Source organism: Drosophila pseudoobscura, chromosome X, assembly GCF_009870125.1.
Source record: "Drosophila pseudoobscura strain MV-25-SWS-2005 chromosome X, UCI_Dpse_MV25, whole genome shotgun sequence".
NCBI lineage: Eukaryota > Metazoa > Arthropoda > Insecta > Diptera > Drosophilidae > Drosophila > Drosophila pseudoobscura.
In genome coordinates, this window is record NC_046683.1 from 23370102 (window position 1) to 23394328 (window position 24227).

General features: G+C 45.7%; 1 protein-coding gene and 1 long non-coding RNA gene across 7 annotated transcripts in view; both read right to left on the minus strand.

Moving 5' to 3' along the window:
• Window positions 1-24227, minus strand: part of Ranbp16 (Ran-binding protein 16) — a 292018-nt gene that overhangs the window by 121233 nt on the left and 146558 nt on the right. For all 6 annotated transcript variants that reach the window (XM_033383583.1, XM_033383585.1, XM_033383582.1 and 3 more), the window contains exon 14: window positions 19194-19333. In XM_033383583.1, the coding sequence (XP_033239474.1) occupies window positions 19194-19333 (140 nt within the window). The remainder of the gene's footprint in view (window positions 1-19193; window positions 19334-24227) is intronic.
• Window positions 21054-23442, minus strand: LOC117184759 (uncharacterized). The gene is made up of 2 exons (XR_004470204.1): window positions 22669-23442; window positions 21054-21610 (listed from the first exon to the last, which is right to left on the minus strand). It is a non-coding gene; the product is annotated as an uncharacterized lncRNA (long non-coding RNA).

Consider the following 24227-nt stretch of genomic DNA (forward strand, 5'->3'; position numbering starts at 1 on the left):
TGCATGCTGTGTCGTCTTCCTCGATGCTGGAGAGGGTCTCCAGAGGTTGTCTTGACAGTGCGTCCGCTACGTTCTGGTTGCCGGCCCGATAATGCACGTCGTATTGGTATTGCTGTAGTTCGAGCGCCCATCTTGCTACTCTACCGTAAGGGCTCTCGAGGGTATTCAGCCACTTTAGTGCGAGATGATCGGTTATGACGTCGAATCGGTAACGTCGAGATAGCATCGCAGTTTTCGGATCGCCCAGATGACGGCGAGGCATTCCTTGTCGGTGGCCGAGTAGTTTTCTTCTGCCTTGTTGAGGCGTCTACTGACGAATGCGATTACCCTTCGATCTCTTGGGTGAGGACCGCGCCTACTCCAAGGTTGCTTGCGTCCGTCTGCAGGGAAAATTTGACTTTAAAGTCTGGGCAGGCGAGTACCGGTGCGGTGATGAGTAGTGTTTTCAGCTCGTCGAAGGCGTCTTGTTTTTCTTGGCCCCACGTCCATGCTTTCCCTTTCTTCAGCAACAGTGACATTGGTTGGACAAAGTTTGGGACAAATCTGCGGTACCACCCGGCCATGCCTACGTATTGTCGTAGCTCCTTCAGTTTGGTCGGCGGCCTCAGATCCTTTACGGCTGCGATTTTGTCGGGGTCCGTGTGGATACCTTCTTCGCTGATCATGTGGCCCAGGTATTTTATCCGGCGTTGGAGGAAGGCACACTTCTCCGAGTTGACCCGTAGGTTGGCCTTCCGCAGTCGTGCGAAAACTTTTTTAACGTTGTTCAGGTGTTCCTGGAAGCTTTTCCCGACGATGACGATGTCGTCGAGATATGCGAACGCGAATGGTTCCATGTCTGCGCCGATAACGGCGTCGAGGGTCCGTTGAAACGTGGCTCCCGCGGAGTGTAAACCGAAAGGCATTACTTTCCATTGGTATAATCTTCAGCCGGGTATCGTGAATGCTGTGGCTTCCCGGCTGTCGCGGGCCATTGGTATCTGCCAATACCCGTTTTTCAGGTCTAGGGTCGTGATGAAGTGGGCATTTCGGAGTCGCTCGAGTATGTAGTTGATCCTGGGTAGCGGGTACGCGTCCGGGATAGAACGCTCGTTTAGCTGCCGATAATCTACACACATGCGCCATCTCCCGTCCTTTTTGCGGACCAGGACGATTGGCGCGATTGGTCCTCAGCTATCAGTTGGTCGACCTGTTCATCGATGATCCGCCGCATGTCTGGATTTTTCGGGTAGTACCGTTGTTTAATGGGTCGGTTGTCCCTCATGACGATGGTGTGTTCAGTTAGGCCCGTCGTCCCTCGGAGGCTCGCGAGTGTTGGCAGTTCCTCGTCTAGAAATTTCCGTATTTTCGGCGCGATGTCGGGAGGCCATGGGTCGGAGATTCGTTCCGAATCGTCCTCGGGTGGGTCGTCGATTCCTGGGTCGCAAGTGTGGTCGGGGTTCTCGGGGAGGATCGTTGTGTCGAATGCGCTTGGTGGTTCGACTTCGCGAGTGTATTCGCTTATGCTGGCGACGACGGCAGGTAGGGGGCTCGTGTGTGTCCTGGGGGGTGCTTGCGCGACGTCGTCCTCAGCGTGATGTACGAACGTGCGATCGTAGCGTTTGACCAACGGCTAGTTTGGGCGATGAAGTTCACCGACATGGCTCCAGGCGTGGTGCTGGGCCGCATGCCGGCGCCGTACGAGGCGTTACCCGGAAGGCGTTCCATGTTGTCGGGGACGATCGATGGTGCGTCGGGGCTCCGATGGGTGCCTCGTCTGGCAATGATCGCCTTTCCCGGTTCCTGCCTGAGAGGACGCGGGAGTAGCGGGTCGGTCGGTGTCGTAGGGGTCGTCTTCGCGTCGAGGGCGGTATCGACGCGTTCGTGGGCCAGGGTGGCGGTCGGAGGTGGTACCTCGAGCGCCTGGCTGCTGCCACGCGGCTGTCCTTGCTGGGGCCGGGTTGTTTTCTGGAGGGGCATCCTGGGTTCCTTTCCCTTCGTTGGTGGAACCGCTTGGGTGCCCTCGGGAGACCGACCACGTTACCTTCGTGGCTCTGCTTAGTTTTGGGTTTCTCGGAGTGAGCCTGGGGCTGGTGTGCCTCGTTGCGGCCATGGGTTCTGTGTTCCTTGTTCCTTGTGTTCTTGTCTTGTGTCGTGGCGGGGAATTCGTTAGCGGCGGAGGTCTCGAGTTCGTGGGTCCGGTGGCGTGTACTTGGCTGGCGGTGATCATCGGCGTGTTTGGGATGGGGCGTTGGGGGCCTTGGAGATGGAGGCGTGTGGCGCCACATTGTATTGTGGTTTCAATGGCGCACAGGAAATCCATCCCTATGATGGCTTGCTCTACCATATTGGGTAGTACCAGGAGTGGCATCCGTACCTCTTGTTCGTCTAGTTTGAAGCGCGCTAGCAAGATCTGAGTTATCTCGCGAGCCGAGCCGTCGGCTAGGCGTATCGGGACGCATGCGGCTCGCAGGTCGTTATCGCTGCCGAGTTTGCGGGCGAGGTCGGCGTTGATGAAGCTTCGGGACGCTCCGGTGTCGACCGTGGCAGGAGGCAGGAAAAAGGCTAGGAATTCCTGGCGGAAATCGGCCCATGAGGCGCTCTGGAGTCGGCTGGTGCGGAACCACCGATTGTCTCGAGCACCGAGCTCTGCCATGGCTCGCGGCACGTAGTTCATGTCTACCCCGTATGAGAGGGCACGCTCTTCTAGTAGTTCTACGAACGACAGTGGGTCGTCCTGCCCGTCGAACTGGATTCCCGACTTTCGGATCCGTTCCGCCATCTGTGCGGCGTGACTGTAGTAATGGCCGTCTGTGGGGCCATTTCCTCCTGAGGTGTCGGGCTGGGGCGATCTGGCTTGTCCTGGCGATCTGGCGTACTGCCGCTCGAGCTCTGCCAACCTGACCCAGGCATCGTGTTCGAGGGGCCCGGCGACTAGTTCGGCGAAACTCCTCCGCAAATCTTCCACGTTACCCTCGCGGCTGAATCCGAATTCCTCCGCGAAGGACTCCAGCTCCTCTCGGCGACGTTGGTGTATCCAGCCGGTACTCACCCCTGGGTTGGCGACGAATTTTCCAGGGTAATACCCACTGGGCTGTTCCTCTGTATGGGATTCCATCGCTCCGATTGTTGCTCGAGTTGGCTGTTTCGCTGGGCTTGCGCTTTTCCTTCACTAGGGCACTGTGTCGAGCTTCTCGGCTGCCGCTTCGAATTTCTTCTCAGGGTGACGGCACTGTTCGCGTTTCTCGGTCGCTGTGTCGCTCTTTCGTCTGCTCGTTGCGCAACTCTTGCCGTTGATATTGCGCGAGGTCGTGGTTTTCTTTGGGTTGTTCTCTCGTGTTCTCGCTCTAGTGGATGCGGGGTTTTATTCCACAAACCCTCGCTGACGTTCCCTTGGGTCACTGCTCGGGCGCCACTTGTGATGGACCTATTTCAGGCTGAGGTAAGCTCAGTCCCGTCCAGGGGTCAATCCACAAGTGCATACGAAACGGCTGCGTGGACTCGGGGCGGGGTGGCGTCGGTGCCTTGACTGATCGGAGTGAACTTACGCAATCGGGTGTTTTACTTTGATAATTTGACACTTTATTGTACTTATTAGTAGTTTAAATGAACTTATTTTACTTCGTCGCCGATGTCTTCTCGTGAGTTTCGGGTACCGTAAGTTGTTGCGTAAGTTGTTGGTACAACGACCGTACTGTGAGCCGGATTTCTGCGTAAGCTGTTCTCGTTCTCGTCGCCGTCTTTTTTATAGGCCCGTACTGCTGGGTCTGCGGGTTTGAAAATGCTCTTCCGCGTCGGGGTACACTTTGCCGTTCTTGGTGATCGTCGCGGCGTCATCTTTCCGCAGTTGATGAAGCCGGAAGACCGCACTTGGCCGATGTTTTGGCCTGGAGTGGGGAGAGTATCCGTGAGCTCATGTCTTTGGTCATCGTTATGGAGTTGGCGCGTGTTGATCGTTGGTTGCGTGCGGAGAGGGGGCGTTGGTTGTGGGGTGTGGTGCGATGCTCTCATTAAAAGTCGGGGGACGGATTGTATCGAAACCTTTTAGGTTCGTTACAACCGTTTAGGGTCTTATGCTCGGATTATAATTCCCTCTACCATATTATATCCACCACTCTTCCTCTTATTAAGTCACTAATCCGCACACACCTTTCTAGTAATTTGTAATTGTAGTGGAATTTGTATTCGTAGTTTGAATGCATGCTTAGTTGCGTAGTAAGTGTTGAGCTAATTTTCCTCGAATATTAGCCTTACAACTATCTTTCCTGCATGTTCGCGTTCGGTTCGGCTACTCGCCACACGTCATGCGCCAGCGCCCCTCGGTCGGTTGAGCGGGAGGAGGGCTGCGTTTTGTCTGGGATACGCGTAAAAATTAGACACTGGCTCGGACTCCAAGAATATCATTTTTTCAGACAAATAGTACGCCTCAGCACTTCCCACTTCTGCACGGGTATAGAATATCCATCAAAAACGTTTAAAATCTTCCCGAATTTATCAGCCGATATTTTTACTTCATTTTCCCTGCGTTCGTCCACCTCTATTTTGAGGGTTAAAAGCGCCAAGCCAATCGGGCCAATCCACGTCGGGGGCCCAAGGGCCCAAGAGCGATATCGCGGCTGGCAGACCCCTTGGGGCCAGGGACCCTGTAATAGACAGGTGCTCTAAAGACGAGCAGATTCCTCTGGACAAGTGGCACCTCGTAGAAAACGAGCTCCAAGACCGCATCCTCCAGGAGATGGAGGAAAATGGAGGACCACCACCCAAGTGTGAGGAAGCCGGGTGGCTCCAAGGCAAAGTGAAAGCCATCGCCTGCCAAGATGCTCGCTCGGCGGCCCTCTACACGAAGACGGTAGCATCGCTCAAGGAGGTCGACCCAAGAGCCAAGCCGTAAAATGGGAAGACATCATCAGCAAGCCGAGGGCCAGAGCTAAGGTCTCGGAGCCATACTGGGAGATCCCTAGCATGGAGCCGACATAGTCCTCATTCAGGAGCCCTGGATCCTCGGAAACAAGGTCTCTGGTCTGAGGACTCCTGACTATAAGCTATACGTAGCTGACACCGCAGGTAAAACCCGCACCTGCATTCTTGCAAAAAGAGATTTGCACTTATTTTTTCTCCCAAATTTCAGCAATGAAGACCAAACAGTAGGGAGCTTCGAAGGCCATGGGCGCTCACTGAGGATCTGATCATCGGTCACGACCAACCCGACCCACCTCCACATGTGCTCCGGGTGCTAATCGCAGACTCCGAGGCCAAGAACACCATCCTAATCGTAGGGTGCGACGCCAACGCACATTCACTGTCAGTGGGGAATCACTGACACTAACGATAGGGGTGAGTACCTTTTCAATTATTTACTGACCACCCAGGTGGTCCTATTAAATCGGCGAAGTGATCCAACCTTCATTATTAAAAACCGCAAGGAGGTCCTGGACCTCACACTTGCCTTTCATGAGATACATGGGTACATTGTATCCTGGAGCGTCCTGAAAGGGCATTCCTTCTCGGACCACAGGTACGTGGAAACCGTATTCTCTTTTTCACCACCGAGACCAGCTCAATTCCGGAACCGCAGGCGGACAAACTGGACTCGGTACTCAGACCACCTTTGTCGTGTTCTCCCTGAGACTCCACCTGAGGAGGAGTTTTCCAGGGAGGCCACGACTCATCTCGTTAAAACATTTACCGACACCTGCAATGAGGCGCTCGATATATCCTGCCCATCTGGCAAGAGCAGAGGCCGGAAGAAAACTGAATGGTGGACTCCTAAACTGTGGGAGCTCCGGAAAGCCTCCCGGAGACTCTTTAACACAGCTAAGGCTGAGAACGTTAAGCGGATCTGGGCCGAATACAAGGTCACTCTGTCAACTTATAATAAAGAACTTAGGAAAGCCAAACGCGCCTCATGGCGTAAGTTCTGTAGCGAAATCGAGAATAACTCAGAAGCCTCGCGCTTGCGGAAAGTTCTCTCGAAGACTACACCCACTCTGGGCTACCTGAAGAATGCCAACCAATCGTGGACAACGTCCAGCAATGAGCCGCTACATCTTCTCCTCAACACCCACTTCCCCGGCTGCGATGAAAACAGACCACACTAAGTCGCGGCTCCTTCCATTGCCTCAAGTGATATCAGTGATATCACGAACCTGCTAAGCCAGGAAAACATTTCCTGGGCCATCAAAAGCTTCAAACCATACAAGTCTGCGGGGCCAGATGGCATTATCCCTGCCCAACTGATTCACGCTGGACAAAAAGCCACTAATTGGCTCAAATGGGAATCTCCCATGGATATATCCTGGAAACCTGGCTTCATACCAAAGTCGTCTTCATTCCTAAGGCAGGCAAGCCCTCGCATACTGCCCCCAAAGATTTCAGACCCATAAGTCTATCGTCTTTCCTTCTGAAGACGATGGAACTCCTGGGAATGCATCTCACGGTGAGTATTCCGCCTAGTCTAGTCTCAGATTCCCAGCATGCCTATCGGAAGGGAAGATCCACCGAAACGGCCCTACACACGGTCACATCGATTATAGAAGCGTCCCTTAACTGTAAGGAGTACACCCTCGTAGCCTTCCTCGACATAGAAGGCGCCTTTAATAACATCCTCCCGACCGCCATCTCGGGTGCACTGACGGACCTGGGGGTTGACTCCCGGACGGTGAGCCTGATCGATCAGATGCTACAATGCAGGACGGTTGAGGCATCACTGGGGACGTCAACGTCCATCAGATTTGTCAGCAGAGGCACCCCTCAGGTCGGAGTCCTCTCGCCCCTCCTATGGAACGTGGCAGTGAACGAGCTGCTGCGGGTGATAGAGGGGGTGGCCGCCGCGTGGTGGCGTATGCGGACAATGTTGCCACAGCATTCTGCGGTAAAATTCCGCAGACGCTGTGTGAGTGCTTGACAAGCACACTCATGAAGACGTCAAAATGGGCAGACAAATGCGGTCTAGGTGTCAATCCGTTTAAAACGGAACTTGTGCTTTTCACTAGGATGTACAAAGTTCCTGCACTGATTCCCCCAAAACTATGTGGGGAAGCGCTAGTCTTTATCAACAACGCAAGGTATCTTGGCCTAATCTTCGACAGAAAGCTCGACTGGAAATTGAGCATAGAGGATAGAGAATACACTTGCAGGAAAACCTTCGGAATGACCCCTTATATAGTTCGGTGGCTTTACACCGACATCATACGACCAATCATGCTCTATGGAGTGGTGACATGGTGGCCAACCTTAGACAAAAGAACACGCCTCAATAAATTCAGCAGAGTTCAACGCATGGCAGAGCTATGCATAACTGGCGGGCTACGGCACTACCCCAAAAAAAAAAAATTCTCGATACCATGCTGGACCTCCTTCACGTAGACCTCATGGGAAAGAAGGTTGCAACACTTTCCGCCCTCAGAATGAGGGAAGCCAAACTATGGAAAGTATCCGCATTTGGTCATTCGGGAATCCTGACAAGACTACCGCAATCACCAGAGAGGACAGATTATTGTACCCCTAGGGACCATCTCTCGTCGCCTTTCGAGGTATCAATCCCACCTAGGGAGGACTGGGAGATGGGCGAACCGAGACCGCGTTGGTGGCATCACTCGGGACGTCAACGTGCACCAGATTTGTCAGTAGAGGCACCCCGCATGGCGGAGTCTTTTCGCCCCTCCTATGGAACGTGGCAGTGAACGAACAGCTGCGGGAGATAGAGGGGGGTGGCTGCCGCGTGGTGGCGTATGCGGACGATGTTGCTATAGCATTCCCGCAGACGCTGTGTGATTGCCTGACCAGCACACTCATGAAGATGTCAAAATGGGCAGACAAATGCGGGTTAGGCGTCAGTCAACACGTCTAAAATGGAACTGGTGCTTTTCACAAGGAAGTACAAAGTTCCGGTACTGGTTCCCCCTAGACTATGTGGGAAAGCGCTAGTTTTCAGCAGCAACGCCAAGTATCTTGGCCTAATCCTCGACAGAAAGCTCGACAGGAAATTGAGCAGAGAGGACAGAGTAAAGAAAGCCACAGTGGCCCTCTATACTTGCAGAAAAGCCATCGGACTAAAATGGGGAATGACCCCCTATATAGTTCGGTGGCTTTACACCGCCATCATACGACCAATCATGCTCTATGGAGTGGTGGCATGGTGGCCAACCTTAGACAAAAGAACACGCCTCAATAAATTCAGAAGAGTTCAACGCATGGCAGAGCTATGCATAACTGGCGGGCTACGCACTACTCCAAGTGAAACCTTCGATACCATGCTGGACCTCCTTCGCGTAGACCTCATGGGAAAGAATGTTGCAACACTTTCCGCCCTCAGAATGACGGAAGCCAAACTATGGCAAGCATCCGCGTTTGGTCACTCGGGAATCCTGACAAGACTACCGCAATTACCAGAGAGGACAGATTACTGTACCCCTATTGACCACCTCTCGTCGCCTTACGAGGTATCAATCCCACCTAGGGAGGACTGGGAGATGGGCGAACCGAGACCCGCAAACGCGGTCCACTTTTACACTGATGGCTCAAAGTTAGACGGCCGCGTTGGTGGCGGTGTCTACTGCAACGAGCTAAACATCAGTCATTGCTTCAGGCACCCGGATCACCGTAGTGTATTCCAAGCGGAGGTTGAGGCAATCAAAGAGGCCATCTGTATCGCCTCCAAACTATCTCTAGATACTCACGTGGAGAGCATTTTCTCGGACAGCCAAACAGCTATCACAGCGCCAGGCTCATTATCGTCAAATTCAGCGACAGTAAATGACTGCCGCAGGTTTCTGCGCGAGATCGCAGAGCAGTTAGATCTCTTCCTTACATGGGTCCCCGGACATAGTGACATCGTGGGGAATGATGCCGCCGACGAGCTATCCAGGCAGGGCACTAGAATTCCTCTCTTATCAGAGAGGGAGCAGGTAGCGGTGCCTTTGGCCACGTGTAGGCTTCTTACGCAGTTATCAAATAGGCACTCACGCCTCTAGGCTGTCAATCCCTCACAATGACTTCTGCAGGAGTTGTCGCTACGAAGAAGAGGAGGAATCGGTCTCCGGGGCCCTTTCCTCACTGACATTTCGGACCTTTCCGAAATCAAGACTGGGACCTTGTCTAAATTCATCCAAGCCTCCGGATGGGACTACCCTTAATTTGCAACAGTTTAGTCTCCACCGTTTTAGGCATTGAGAAATTTTGTTTGCTTATCGGTTAAGTCTGCGCATGGGCTAACATATATTTTTCATCCCGATCAGACCACTCCTTCGGGTACCTCCCAAATACCTATGCCCTTTTTTTTTGAGGTACCCGAAGGAGTGGTCTGATCGGGACTAAGATCGCATCGCATGATTCCCTTTTAGCTCGACTTCTTTTGTGGAGTGGAAGTTAGTAGGAAAATATTATCATAACTAACCGCCCGTATATCGCTGTACCGCCGCAAATCAACCCCCGCTATTCACATATTATATAAACATCAAATATATTAAATAAAACCTAGTAAAATGTATACAGTCCACTCATTCATAACCAGTCACAAACAAAATACGGTCCACTTGAAGAAGGCCTACAAACAATGAGAAAAAGGACACATACAGGCAGGATCAGTTTTTCACATACTTTTTCGTTCTAAGGTGCTCCAGTCTTCGCATTTTTTTTGTTATCGATATGTTAAAAACAGCTGAACTGGCTGCTTTGTAAAAATGCAGCGTGATTAAAATGGCCTAAAGTGAAATTACGTGTTCTAAGAACATCTAGACGTCTTAGATGCAACACTTGTGTCTGAGGAACTGTGAGTAACAGCATGCAAATTAAATTTCTAATGGTCAAGATTTAAAATTTTTGAAGTCATTTCGGATCGACAGACAAACTTTCAAAATGATTTTGAAGAAAGATGATTTATGCTTTGCCTTGGATATAAAGAACAAAACGGTAATTTTAAAATAACAAATTAATTTGCTGCACCTAATTTTGAAGTCCGAATTAAATGGGGCGGGAAACAGATGTGTTCACCCAGATGTTCTGTTAAGCGCATTTTACAAGCACAGTCAGATGTTACATGCTCATTTGTGCTGTTATGCGTAAAAATTTATTTCTTGCCAACGTTTCGATAACCAAATCGGACTGCGTCAGCTGTTTGCAACAAAACGAAAACTGTTGTTGCCTTGGCCAACTTTTTCCGAGCGAAATTTGAGGTTGGGTTCAAATAAAATGGTTTATAAAGAAAGTACAAATCAATGCATCAATAAATCATATATTTATTTTTTTTTGCAATTATTGTTTGTTTTGTTGTACAAAAAGCCGTTAAATTTTCATTTCGTCAACAAAATGATTTCGTTTTGAGAACGAAGAAATCTTGAGGAATGTGAAAACGGAAGCCTCAATTTATGTGATTTCAAAAGTAAATCGGAAAAATTTTGTGAAAGTGAAAAACGGAGCCTGGCCGATAAATAGTTATAAAATTCCATAAATTTGTCGCGTTGAATGCAATTCCATTAACACATGTGGTATGCATGCATTAGGTGTCAACAATAAGAGCGCATTCTTTGTCGTTCAATGTCAGCGCCGTCTGCCGCAGGAGAGCCATATTGACTAAGTATCGGGTAAAAGTGTAGAACCGGAGGAGAGCCATACTAACTAAGTATCGGGTATAAATGTAGAGTTGCGGTCGCAGCAGCATCTCACAACGTTTCCCCTCGTTATAGTCTTCCATAAATTTAACCGCACTCCACTCTGCTCTCTTTTTTTACCAATTCCGCTTTGAGCATTGTCTGGCACATTGGTCTGAACCAATTTGTTTTGAAAATTTTTCTGTTTTTCGTAAATTTTCTTTAGCAAATAAATAAATAATAAAAATGGAATATGCTGTGGTCTGCGCCGAAAAAAACCTGTAAGAAGCAGATCACCCAGGATCAGCCGAATGTCCCCTGCTGGCTCTGCGACAGCGTAGTGCACGCAAAAAGCGCTGGATTTTCTGGCCTTGTGAGTGATGCTATAGCCAAACGTAATGGCTTGCATTACAGTTGCGAGACATTCCGTGCGGTGGAGAAAGACATGGTAGTACGTTTTATGAGGCAGACGCGGAGTGCTTTAAGGAGCTGACCGTTGGTTTTAAAAACCAATACGATCGGCTCCTAGCCATGGAGTCTTAATTTGGCGGTCTGCAACTGCTGAATGAGTCTCCGAGGCGCAAAAAGGTCACTCCGCGGGTTCTGCAAGTGCCAACCGTCACTCAGCCGTGAGCTGCCGAAAAACTGACTCCGACCACTCTAAGTGCGCAGCAGTTGATCTCGTTTGCCACTCCAAGGGCAACGACAGCTGCTGGCGATGCAGATTCGGTAGCCGAATTCATCGTCTCGGAGAATGTGCAGCCAAGTACGTCTGCAGCGTCCGTGTCCGTGGTGTCCGCAAGTTCGCTAGTTGTCCCGTCTATCCCGATCCCACCAGTAAATAGACGTTCCGGACCTCCGGATATTGCCACCACAGGTACTAGACCTGTGGTGACTAAACCACTGGTGGGAGTCCCACCAAAACGACAAGGTTTTGTTTCACGGCTGGCCCCTTACCTCACATCTAATGATGTAAGTGCTTTTATTCAAAGCAAAATAAAAGCCGTGGGCTTAAAGGTGGAGAAATTTAACTTCTCTTATGCCAGGGAGATAGCCTCGTTTAAGATAAGCATCTCCCCAACTCAATTTGACACCATTTGCTCCGCCAAATTTTGGCTGGAGCATTTGGTGGTGAAGGAGTTTAAGGCTAAGAAGAAGAATAGGCCCCCCATATCCCTTCCAAATCTTTCCAGTGTGCCACCCTCAACCTCAACTTCCTCTTCCTCAACTTCCCGTCTTGCTTCAACCTTTCCAAAAAACGAACTTCTCTTTTAGTAACCTATCAGAATGTAAGAGGCTTGCGTAGTAAGCTCAGCATTCTTTTCCGGGATAGTGTTGCATTTGCTTCCCACGTTATTGTGTTTACTGAAACCTGGTTAAAGCCGGACATTCTTAGTTCCGAGGTTTTGGCAGGTCGGTACACAACTTTTAGAAAGGACCGTTTGTCTCGACGTGCAGGAGGGGTTCTGATTTCAGTGGACTCTAACTCCACGTCGGAACACTTCACATGCCAGGTACAACCGGAACTGGAATTCCTGTGTGTATAACTGATTCTTCCCGCTTTCGCTATATTCATTACTTGCTCGTATATACCACCTTTTTCGGATATCTCTATTTATGAGCAGCATTTTTCCGCTTTAATTGCTGTTTCTTCCTCGCTATCAGATAAAGATCATATGATAGTTTTTGGTGACTTCAACTTGCCAGGAACTGTTTTATCTCCGGTAAACGAGTCTAGTAACCTAGTGCCCATGTCACAACATGACTTTTTTGACGGCTTGCTTGACCTGTCCCTGTCTCAAGTCAACCACTTGAAAAATTCCTTGGGTCGACTGCTTGATCTGTGCTTTGTATCGGATCCGACCTTACTGTTGTTAACCCGAGCCCTTCCGATCACTATACCTGAAGACGCCTACCATCCTACTTTCGAAGTGGCCCTAGATATAGGACCAATATTGGATCGGTCGAGTAGGCCACCTGAACACGTCCGTTGCTTTCGTAAAGCCGAGTTTCCGAAGCTTAATAAACCCATTAGGGATTTTGATTGGTCCGCTTTGTACTTGTGCACTGATGTCATAAAAGGCACAAACATTTTTTACAATGCTCTTGGCACATTTTTTGATTCTTGTGTCCCGCTTTCTTGTCCGATTAGATCTGGAAAACCCCCTTCGTTTACCAAAGAGGTATCCAGCCTAAAAAACTTAAAATCAAGACTTTATACCAAATTTCAAGAAGTTGGTTCTCCTACTAAAACTAAACTAAACTAAACAGTTTTACTGCTTCGTAAACAGTAATTGTAGAATGTCCGCACACCCATCCTCACTATCTCACTATCCTCACTATTTTGTAATACGTCGGAAAATAATGATCAGGCAATTGCCGATCTTTTTGCCCAATTTTTCCAAACCACCAATTCTGAGGAAAGCTACTGTGGTCATCCGTACCCATACGGTTTACCGAGGTCGAACGGCATTTTCAGTCCCTTGTTAAATGAATGCTTTTTACTTCATGAGCTTCGACTAGTTAAGCCGGTGTTTTCACCGGATCCAGACGGGGTTCCAGGTTGTGTACTCAGGTACTGCGCCGAGGCTCTGTGTGGACCCTTGCTTAAACTATTCACCCTGTCCATCGATTCTTCTTGCTTCCCCCCGATCTAGAAGGAATCGTTTATAATTCCTGTCCATACGAAAGGTAGCAAGTCTGAATAAAAAAATTTTATAGGTTTAGCAAAGTTATCCGCTATTCCCAAAATGTTTGAGAAGGTATTAACTCCGCACTTGCAACATCTCTGCAAGTCACTTATATCTCAAACTCAGCTCGGATTTATAAGGCGGCAAGGACATTTCCAAGAAAGGTTTTTAGATTTCTTCGGGAGTACCACAGGGCAGCCATTTAGGCCACTTACTCTTCACACTCTTTATTAATGACTTGCCTTCCGTATTAACATACTCTCGAGTACTTATGTATACGGATGATGTTAAACTCTGTGTCCAGTATAAGGACATTTCATTTCATTCTCGCTTGCAATCCGATCGCAAAAACTTTCAGTCATGGTGTTATCCAAACTTGTTGCACCTTAATGCCTCGAAATGCAAAGTTATGACATTTCATCGTTCTAGCACTTTGTTGGCTCCCTATACCCTTATAAAGAGGTGGTCAAAGGAATTTAACTATATAACTATATAACAAAGACTCTCTATACCTCGCTTGTTCGTCCGATCTTAGAATACGGCTCCTGTGTATGGTGCCCTCAGTACAAAGTACACCAGGACCGGATAGATCAGCACAGAAAAACTTTTTACTCTTTGCTCTGCGGGGCCTTAACTGGGATGCGGTGTAAGACTCCCATCATTTTTAATTATTTATTAAATTAACAAATTATCTGTTAATACTGGTACTTAATTACTAAAAGATAAGTTAAAAGTTACCTAAATTTAAATGATTATAAATATTGCATGCAATTAGTTTAAGAGACAGTTCAGCGGATAGGGTTTGGCAGAGGGAGTTATAATTATGGCATAAAACCCTAAAAGGTTCATGATCAGCATAATTAGACCTACATTTGGGTAAACGGATAGGCCTAAAAGTACGGGTAGGTCTAGATGGAACGGCCAAGTCAATCTGACCCAAGAGAGTTTGGGAGTCAACAGTCCCAAGAAGGAGCTTGTGCACGAACATTACGCCATTGCATATTCTGCGATGGTGCAACGACGGCAGGTCAATAAGATTTAGCCTAGACCGGTAGGGTGGCAAGATTCTACCCGAGTCCCAGTTAAAGTTCCGAAGGGCAAAAAATAAAAATTGCTTTTGCACGGATTCAATAACAACCTGCTGCTCTTTATACTGCGGGCTCCACACACAAGAACAATACTCCAATATAGGACGTACTAACGAGATGTACAGTTGTTTCGTAACGTACGGGTCGTCAAACTCCTTGGACCAAAGCTTGATGAACGCTAAAACACCCTTAGCTTTATTTACAGTTGCAGCTATATGGCTGTTAAAACACATCTTATGATCAAAAAGGACTCCGCGGTCATTTGACCTCGAAATTCGCTCAAGGACATGATTTCCTAAAACATATGAGACGAAATGTGGAGCGCGACGGTAAAATGTCATAAGTTTGCACTTGGAAAGGTTCAGAAAAAGAAGATTAGTTGAACACCACAATAGTAGTTCACTTAGATTAAGTTGAAGGCGTGTGTGCAAATACCAATCAGAGTAAGAAACACAGATTTTAACATCATCAGCATACATTAGTGTAGTAGAGTATGTTATAACTTGAGGAAGGTCATTCACAAATAAAACGAGGGGGAACGTTGTGAGTTGCTGCGGACACCGCAACTCTACGGTTATACCCGATACTAAGTCAGTATGGCTCTCCTCCGGCAGACGCCGCTAATATTTAACAACACGACAAAGAGTGCGTGCGAGAGAGACAGAAAATCAGTCTGAGCGTGACGTCGGGCGCTGCGTAGCCACTGCAAATTGATTTGTTCCTTTTGGCTATAAAAATGATCTGATCTGATCCAGATTCACCAATCTGATAGATATGGTCATTATCTATGATTCTGCGTTTTTAGTTTTCTTGTATCCTCAATATTGTGGATGCAACAGATTTTCGTCCTTTGTGGGGGCGGAAGGGGGTGGGGCGAAATTTTGAGATATACGTTTTCTAGTGAGATCTAACAGGAGTGCGGATACTAAATTTGGTTACTCTAGCTTTAATAGTCTCTGAGATTTGTGAATATCCCCAGACTTGCATCCTTTGCGGGGGCGGAAGGGGGTGTGGCAAAATTTTGAAACAAACTCGTCTCGGTCCGATATATTAGGAGTGTAGATACCAAATTTGGTTGCACTAGCTTTTATAGTCTCTGAGATCTAGGCGCTAATGTTTTACTCTAAGCAAAGCCGCCTACGCTACCTGTGTGTTAGAGAGAGACAGGGCGAGAAAAAATGAAATTGTTTTCTTGATGCTGGCTATAATAGTAATACGATCCAATTCAGATTCTGCAGTCTAAAAGATATGGTCATTCTCTACGATTCTGCGTTTTCTGTTTTCTCGTATCTTTAAAATGTGGATGCCACAGATTTTCGCCCTTTGTGGGGGCGGAAGTGGGCGGGGCAAAGTTTTGAAATATTCTTGTAGCAGTGACATATCACAGAAGTCTGGATCCAAAACATCGTTGCTCTAGCTCTTATAGTCTTTGAGCATTAGGCGCTGAAGGGGACGGACAGACGGACGGACGGACAGACGGACAGACGGACGGACGGACGGACAGACAGACATGGCTCAATCGACTCGGCTATTGATGCTGATCAAGAATATATATACTTTATGGGGTCGGAAACGATTCCTTCTGGACGTTACACACATCCACTTTACCACAAATCTAATTTACCCCAATACTCATTTTGAGTATCGGGTATAATAAACAGAAGCGGGCCCAGATGACTTCCCTGTGGCACACCAGAAGTAACATTAACAGTATTTGACAACACGTTAGAAAACAAAACACGTTGAGTACGGTTAGAGAGATAGGACAAAATCCAATCTAGAAGATTCGTTGGGAACCCTAATAAAGAGAGCTTGTGAATAAGCAGAGCATGGTTCACAGAATCGAATGCCTTGCTAAAGTCCGTAAAAACTACATCCGTCTGCAAACCAATTTGAAAACCACGGTGGATTAGGTTAGAAAACTCAAGAAGGTTAGTCGATGCTGCAAAGATGTTGCAGTTGCCGGGTGACCAGGAACTCAAGAAGCTTCGGGATGGCGGAAAGCTTTGCGATACCACGATAGATTTCAATGTTTGATCTTGAACCTTTTTTGTGAAGCGGAATGATGTAGGATTCATTCCAAATTACTGGGAGACAAGACTGTTCCAAGGAAAGGTTGAAGAGAAAGGTGAAGGGTTTGCAAAGGGACTGGGCACAGTGTTTTAAAATGCAACTTGGTACCTTATCTGGACCCGCAGAAAACGATATGTCCATAGATGAGAAACCTTCCAGAACAACGTTTTCCTCGAAAATGGGCATGCTGTTAGTTTGAGGTAGCTGGAACGGATACGGAGTGGATGCGTTGTAAATATGAGACGAGTACGTTGTTTGGAAATAGGTAGCGAATAAATTTGCAATACCAACAGCAGAGGCTTCTGTTTTGTTCTGGTAATGAAGGGACGGAGGAAAAGCGTTTGACTTACGCTTAGAGTTAACGAACGAATAGAATTTTTTAGGATCACTACGAAAGTTACTATTACATTGTGAAAGGTAATGATTATAACACTGACTATTAACGGCAAGGAACAGGGAGCGAGCGGAGGAGTATAGAGCTAAGGCCGACGTGGAGCCCGACTTCTGGTACTTTTTATAGAGCCGGGATTTATTGTTTTTTAAGTATGAAAAATATTTAGAGAACCAGGGAGGCTTGGACGATACGGGTACAGTGATATCTGGAACAAATGTATTTAGGGAGGAGTAAATAGAGCTATAAAACGAGCTAACAGTTGCATCTATGTTCGGTAATGAATAAAGAAACGACCAATCAACACGCGAGAGATGTAGATCTAAATCGATAAAATTTGTTTTGCGAAAACACTTAATGTGACAAGGAGCCATGGAACTGTCAGCACCTCCAGATTGTGTACACTCTAGGGATATCGACAAAGTTGGATGGTAAGGATCTTCAGGGAATGATATTGGGCTTGCTCTAGATACCGTAGCAAGAGAAGCATCGTTAACAAAAACGAGGTCAAGAAGTCTGTCCCTAATGTTTTTAACGGCATTAATTTGGACAAGGGAAATATCCGTTAGCCCATTGATAAAGTCATTATGGCAATTTTGAAACAACAGGTTAGCGTCATCACAAGGCAGCCAAGAAAGAAATGGGAGGTTAAAGTCCCCCATGACAATAATTCGATCATTGCACCCTAATGCAGATACGACAGTATTAATTGCTGAGAGGTGGTGTAAGTAAAGCTCAGCATCAGACCAGGGAGGAATGTAAGAGCAGGTTAACTAGAAAAATGCCGAGCCAACACGAACTTTGACTGCAACAAATTCAATTCAATGGATGTTATTGAATGGGAATAGCTCAGATGAGAAAATAGATTTGACTGCAATCAGAACCCCACCTGCAAAAGATTGGCGGTCCATTCTATAAATAGTGTAACTATCAATGACTAATTATTCATGATCATTGACAGAGGAGTTAAGCCAGGCTTCGGTAAACGCGATGGCATCGAAATCAAAGGACGCACTATTAGTATGAATTTGACGTAATTTTCCCAACAAACTGCGAACGTTCTGATAGTACATGGAAAAATGGAACATTAGTTTTTTGGAGCAGGTTCGGTAATTCTTGGATTCGACTTCGAATCTTTGCGAAGGAACTCATGCATAATTGTATGCTCAGGCCATATTCACGGTTCTAGAGAACTGGATAGTAAAGATGATATGTTGCGCTTATGTTTAAATGTAAATTTAGTCACAACTATATCATCAGGCTTACTCTAGTAGACTGCTATTAGTAAACGTCCCATCCTTAGTTAACCGTAGAAAAATGCTTGGTGTGATTTTTATGCACAACTTGATCAGGGGTGACATAGACAGCCCTGATCTGTTGAGCCGCATAAACTTCCCCCTCGTTTCCAATTTGAATTCAAAGTATTTACCGTTGCGAGAAGCAATTGGACAAATTTGAAAATGGTCAAATAAAGGGGCTACATGAGTTCTATACTGAATTGGCGCAAAAAATCAGATAAATCAGTCGACTCCAAAAGAGAAGTTGGTGATTTTATTTTAAACTAAGCAAAATATGGTAAAAGTATCAAAGGAAGATCTCAGCACGCGAAAACATCACGCGACTAATCATTATAACTCTTACCGTTCTGCAGAAAAATCAAAGAAGAATGCGGTCTTGATTTAAGTTTGGAAACTGTTTGGGCCAGCCGCTGAAGAATAACCGTAACTTTAACATTATTATTGTATGAGACATAGGCGGCATGTTGTAAAACGTTGACTTTCTGCAGAGCTGCTGCGCTCTCCCGCTAAAGGGGCTCTCTGCCGCCGCCACTTCGGCAACTACTTTGATCTGCTGCCGCCACTTCGGCAATCACTTTGATCTAACGCCGTCGTCTATAGTTTAGTTCTATGCTAACCCCTCTGCGCATTGGTTGCATATCGATCTCGCATAAATTTTATCTGGCAATAGCAAGCAATCGGCTTCCGCTAAGCCACCAAGATTAAATACGAATTATAAAGTTTAACCCAAAATCTCTTTTCATTTTTGAAACACATAGGTGCCAAAAAAGCTTGGCATCTCAAACAGAAACAATAAAACGTCTTATTTTGATCGTTTTATGGGTTTCGATCTCAGCACTGAATCGCCAATTCTAGCTATAAAATGCTATAACTCATTATTATATCAAAATATAATTATAATAAGTAATGTTTGGAATTATGGTTATGGACAGATATACACTTTATAAAAAATTAGCGAATATAGTTATAGAGATATTGAAGCCGAGGTTTTGTATCACTGAGAATTTGAATTCGATTGGATGAGCTGTTTAAAATAGACAAGTGCGTAAGCACTGTAAACAGCTCTGAAAAAATAAGAATATTCTTACCGATAAAAATCCTCGTATAGTAATATGAGTACCAGCAATGGGCGTGACATGGACCATTGATTTCGACAATCCTCGGCCAAAACATTGTTTAACAATGAAGACATCATACTTTGAAGCAATTCAGAGTTTATCTCGACCACCTAAAAATATATTATCCATTAAATTAATAAATTTAAATAATTCTGCTTTGCTATTTGAGAATTTGGTATAAATAAATAATGCAAAACTTCGAGCTTTGATGCGCCGAAGTTTAAGTCCCGATAAAGTTCGAGGATCATTCAAAATATGGCTGCTCAAATTTAATTAATAGTACTAGTCAACAAACGATGGGGAACGTTGTGAGTTGCTTCTGCGACCGCAACCCTAAATTTATACCCGACACATAGTCAGTATGGCTATCCTCCGCCAGACGGCGCTAGCATTGAATGACAAAGAGTGCGTGCGAGAGAGACAGCAAATCAATCAAATCACTGCAAATTGATTTGTTCTTTTTGGTTTTAATAATGATGTGACCTGATCCAGATTCGGCAATCTGATACATATGGTCATTCTCTTTGATGAGGCATTTTTAATTTTCTCGTTTCTTCAAAATTGTGGATGCCACAGATTTTCGTCCATTGCGGGGGCGGAAAGAGGTGGGACGAAATTTCAAAATATACTTGTAACAGTGAGATCTAAAAAAATGTGCGGGGCCTAAGAAACCAGAACACGAAGCCGATTGGATTTTTTCGTGCCGACATAGAAGTAGATCAGCTGCGAACCAAACACAATTTCCTTGTGATTCCAAAAAATGCAGTGGAATGTGATGGACTATTGGACTACGAATTTATAAAGAAGTTCACGCTTATGGCCGATGCGATCTCTTTTCTAGGCCTGGAATAGCAGAAAATGTCGGAAGATGAGTATTGCATGGTTTACAATATGACAACATCGAAACTCCTCTTAGAGGACCAGAAGAAAAACGGTCGATCCAGCAGTTGAAATCCTTTCTGGTAACCGAGAAGTACTTGTCATCCTTAAGCAGATGGAGCGCGATTGGGACTGCACACAATACTGGTCACTTTGCAACACGAAAAACGATGCATAATATTCAGCAGCAGTCTTACATCCCCCCACTTAGAGGGAAAGGAAAATAATTTTAGAGCTAGTTGCATAAGTTGTATAATTCACAGCAAAAAGATGGGGAAACCAAGAAGGCCTTTTGCTTTGCATCGACAACCGCGATGTACCACTCCATACGGTGCATATCAATCACTTGGGTCCGATGGATGCGACGTCGAAACAGTACAAGTTTATTTTGGCAGTGGGGTGGTTGATGGCTTTTCAAATATTGTCTGGATGTTTTTAAAGAAGTCTACAGGCTGCGAAGAGGTAATCAAGAAGCTCACCGAGTGGTCCAACGTTTTGGATTCCCGAGGCGCATGATAAGCGACAGAGGCGTTGTATTCATGGCCAATACATTTACTGAGTTCCTCATTAGCATGCCTGGTCAACTACTGGTGTTGCAAGAGGTAATGGTCAAGTCGAAAGGGTCAACCGCTTAATCCTTTCGATCATATCAAAGTTTTCAGCAGAAGAGCCGTCAAAATGATCTAAGTATGCACCGTCTGTGCAAAAAGCAATTAGCTCCCACATTCACATGTTGACGAAATTATTACCGTTCGAAGTTTTGTTCAGCACAAAGATGAATTCCAAGGCTTTTTTTGTTATTTTTTATTAAAAATCAGCATTACTTAAACTATTATCTAATGCTAATGATATTTGCATTGGCTTACTACATATTTTAAGAGTTTCATTGTTAGGTTTATATGTATATGTACATCTCTAGCTGCTTCGTTTTGATGGTTATCGTTGTATCGACTGCTATGATGGTTAATTTGATCGCCAACTTTTTGGATGAGGAGATCTCTTTCCAGCATTGTGGAAACCACGGGGCACCTGTCATCGCCCTTAGAGCCCTCGCTTGCATGACTCTGATTTTATTGAGATGCGTCTTCGCTGAACGTCTCCAGGCGTATGTCAATATAGGGATTATCATTGCCTTGTACAACAAGACTTTACTGCGTAGGAGAAGCTTACTTTTTGAGTTGATGAGCCAGTGCAACTTTTTAAGTTTTTTTTTGGCATTTGATGACTGTAGTTCTGATATCCCCATATCAGGCTTTTAACGAAGTGGAGAAGTGTGATGTTCCATTTTGTTGACCATTTTTCCACGGATTCGAGGTAAATTTGGAGTTGTTCAGCAACGGCTCCGTAGCAGGTGGATGTTGGGAGAATGGCAGTATCATCAACGTAAGTGGCGACCAGCAAGTTACCTGGGTTGACGTGTGGTAACGGCATGTCGCATGTGAATATAGTGCACAGAAATGGCCCAAGAATGCTGCCTAGTGGAACTCCAGCTCTGACAATTTTTAAGTCTGAAATGATTCATTCACTCAGAAATGATTTTATGTCTGAATACTGTGAGCGGCCAAGATTGGCACCAGAACGCTGCCTTGTGGAACTCCAGCTCTGATCATTATACCCGATACTCAAAATTAGTATAGCGGTATATTAGATTTGTGGTAAAAGTGGATGTTTGTAACGTCCAGAAGGAACCGTTTCCGACCCCATAAAGTGTATATATTCTTGATCAGCATCAATAGCCGAGTCGATTCAGCCATGTCTGGCTGTCCGTCCATCCGTCCGTCCCTATGAACTCCTAGTGCTTAAAGACTATAAAAGCTAGAGCAACAAAATTTAATTTTTTCTCGCCCTGTCTCTCTCTAGAGTGACCAAATTTCATATCCACACACCTGTTAGATTTCACTATAAAACGTATATTTCAAAATTTCGCCCCAGCTCCTTCCGCCCCCTCAAAGAACGAAAATCTGTGGGATCCACAATATTGAAGATACGAGAAAACTAAAACGCACAATCATAGAGAATGACTATATCTATTAGATTGCTGAATCTGAATCAGATCGGATCATTTTTATAACCAAAAGGAACAAATCTATTTGCAGTGGGTATACAGAGCCCCCTCGACACGCTCAGACTGATTTTCTGTCTCTCTCGCACGCACTCTTTGTCGTGTCGTTTAATATTAGCGCCGTCTGCCGGAGGAGAGCCATACTGACTATGGATTGGGTATAAATGGAGAGTTGCGGTCGCCGCAGCAACCCACACCGTTCCCCCTCGTTTTTATGTCTGAAATAGCTTCCTTGATTGTGAAAATATTTTTTGGTTTCATAAGCGTTGAGCATGTGTTGAACCACTCTCTGAACTTGTTCCGGGGTCCTGTGCTGTCTACTAAAACTGAATTGCTGCTGTGGAATAGCTTTCTTGACGAAACTTTCCGCCCCCATTCTGCTCAAGAATATTCTTGCATTCATTCGACGAATTCATTTACAAATTATAACTTTACTACATCCTTTCTTCTTATATTTAATTTTATACAGTGTTTTATAATCTTTCTTCTCTCGCTTTCACTTACGCCGCGCACCGAGAACACACTCTCTCTCTCTCATAGCTCAAACTCTACTACCACCGATTACTCGATCCTCGTTTCTATTCGATTCTCTCTGTGTTGATGGTACTCTCGTTACTGCCTTTCCTACAGGAAGCAGGTTCCTCTGATCGAAACTTCTGCTTATATAAGCTTTGAACAGTAGGTCCATCGAATCCGTAGCTTACTATTTCTCATTTCAGATATAAACTCTTTTTGCAGGACCAATATTTTTTCGACTTTATTTTTTTGCATCGAAACCTGAGAAAATTTTCACAGAATTCTATTTGAGTTGGTCTGCAAATCGTGTTGACTACTTGAAGTGCTGAATATGGGGGGAAAATGTTGCAGCCACGAGCTTTATTGATATGCTGTTTGGTAAGTCAATTTTGAAACAAAGACGCCAATGCTTCTTCAGGGGTAAGGGGTATAATCACCGAAAATGGTTGGCCTCCTGTCGTGATCGCTGTCTGTTCTTCCCTGATGACATTTAACTCGTTAAACAAATCATCCTTTTAACCTTTTTCGCAGAAACGGAAGCAGCATGAATTAATTGCTGCTTTGAAATATATGTGTCGGATACAAGATCACTTGCAAATTTATGTTTTAAACGCATTCCAGCCTGGCTATATTTTAGTGTTGGTCTACCGACTGCGAAAGCCACCTTGAATGATTAACTTTATACCTTTACATCATACGATTGCATTAAGGCAAATATTTCTTAACGTGTGCTAGAAAACTGCCCACAGTTTCCTCAAATAAAATTCGTCTGTAGATTACCTTGAAAGCCTTTGATAATGAAGGAGATAAACTCTAATACATTTTTGGTTGTTGTTTGCAGAGATTTTGCAGATGCGGAATTCAAATATTCTCAAACATTTTAGGAATAGCGGATATATTAGAAATACTTATTTTATTCTTCGCGTCAGCCTTGCTTCCTTTCGTATGGACAGGAATTATAAGCGATTCCTTCCAGATCGTGGGGAAGCATGAAGAATCAATGGACAGAGTGAATAGTTTAAGCAAGGGTCCATACAGAGCGTCTGCACAGTTCCTGAGTATACAGCTTGGAACCCCGTCTGGACCCGGTGAAAACACCTGCTTAACTAGGCGAAGATCATGAAGTAAAGAACATTCATTTAACAAGGGACTGAAAATGCCGTTCGACCTCGGTAAACCGTATGGGTACGGATGACCACACTAGCTTTCCTCAGAATAGGTGGTTTGGAAAAATCATTATCATTATTTGCCGACGTATTACAACATGATCGCGAGGATGGGTATGCGGACGAAACAGTAAAACTGTTTAGGGTCCTGAGAGCGGAAGGGCTCGGATTAACAACACTATGGTCGGATCCGATACAAAGCACAGATCAAGCAATCAAGCAGATGCTGCTCGTTAATTGAGATATCTGAAGAAGGTGGAGTATGTGAGCAAGTAATGAATATAGCGAAAGCGGTAAGAATCAGTTTTACACATAGGAAATCCAGTTCTTGTTGAATCTGGACTGTGAAGTGTTCCGACATGAATTTTGAGTCTACTGCAA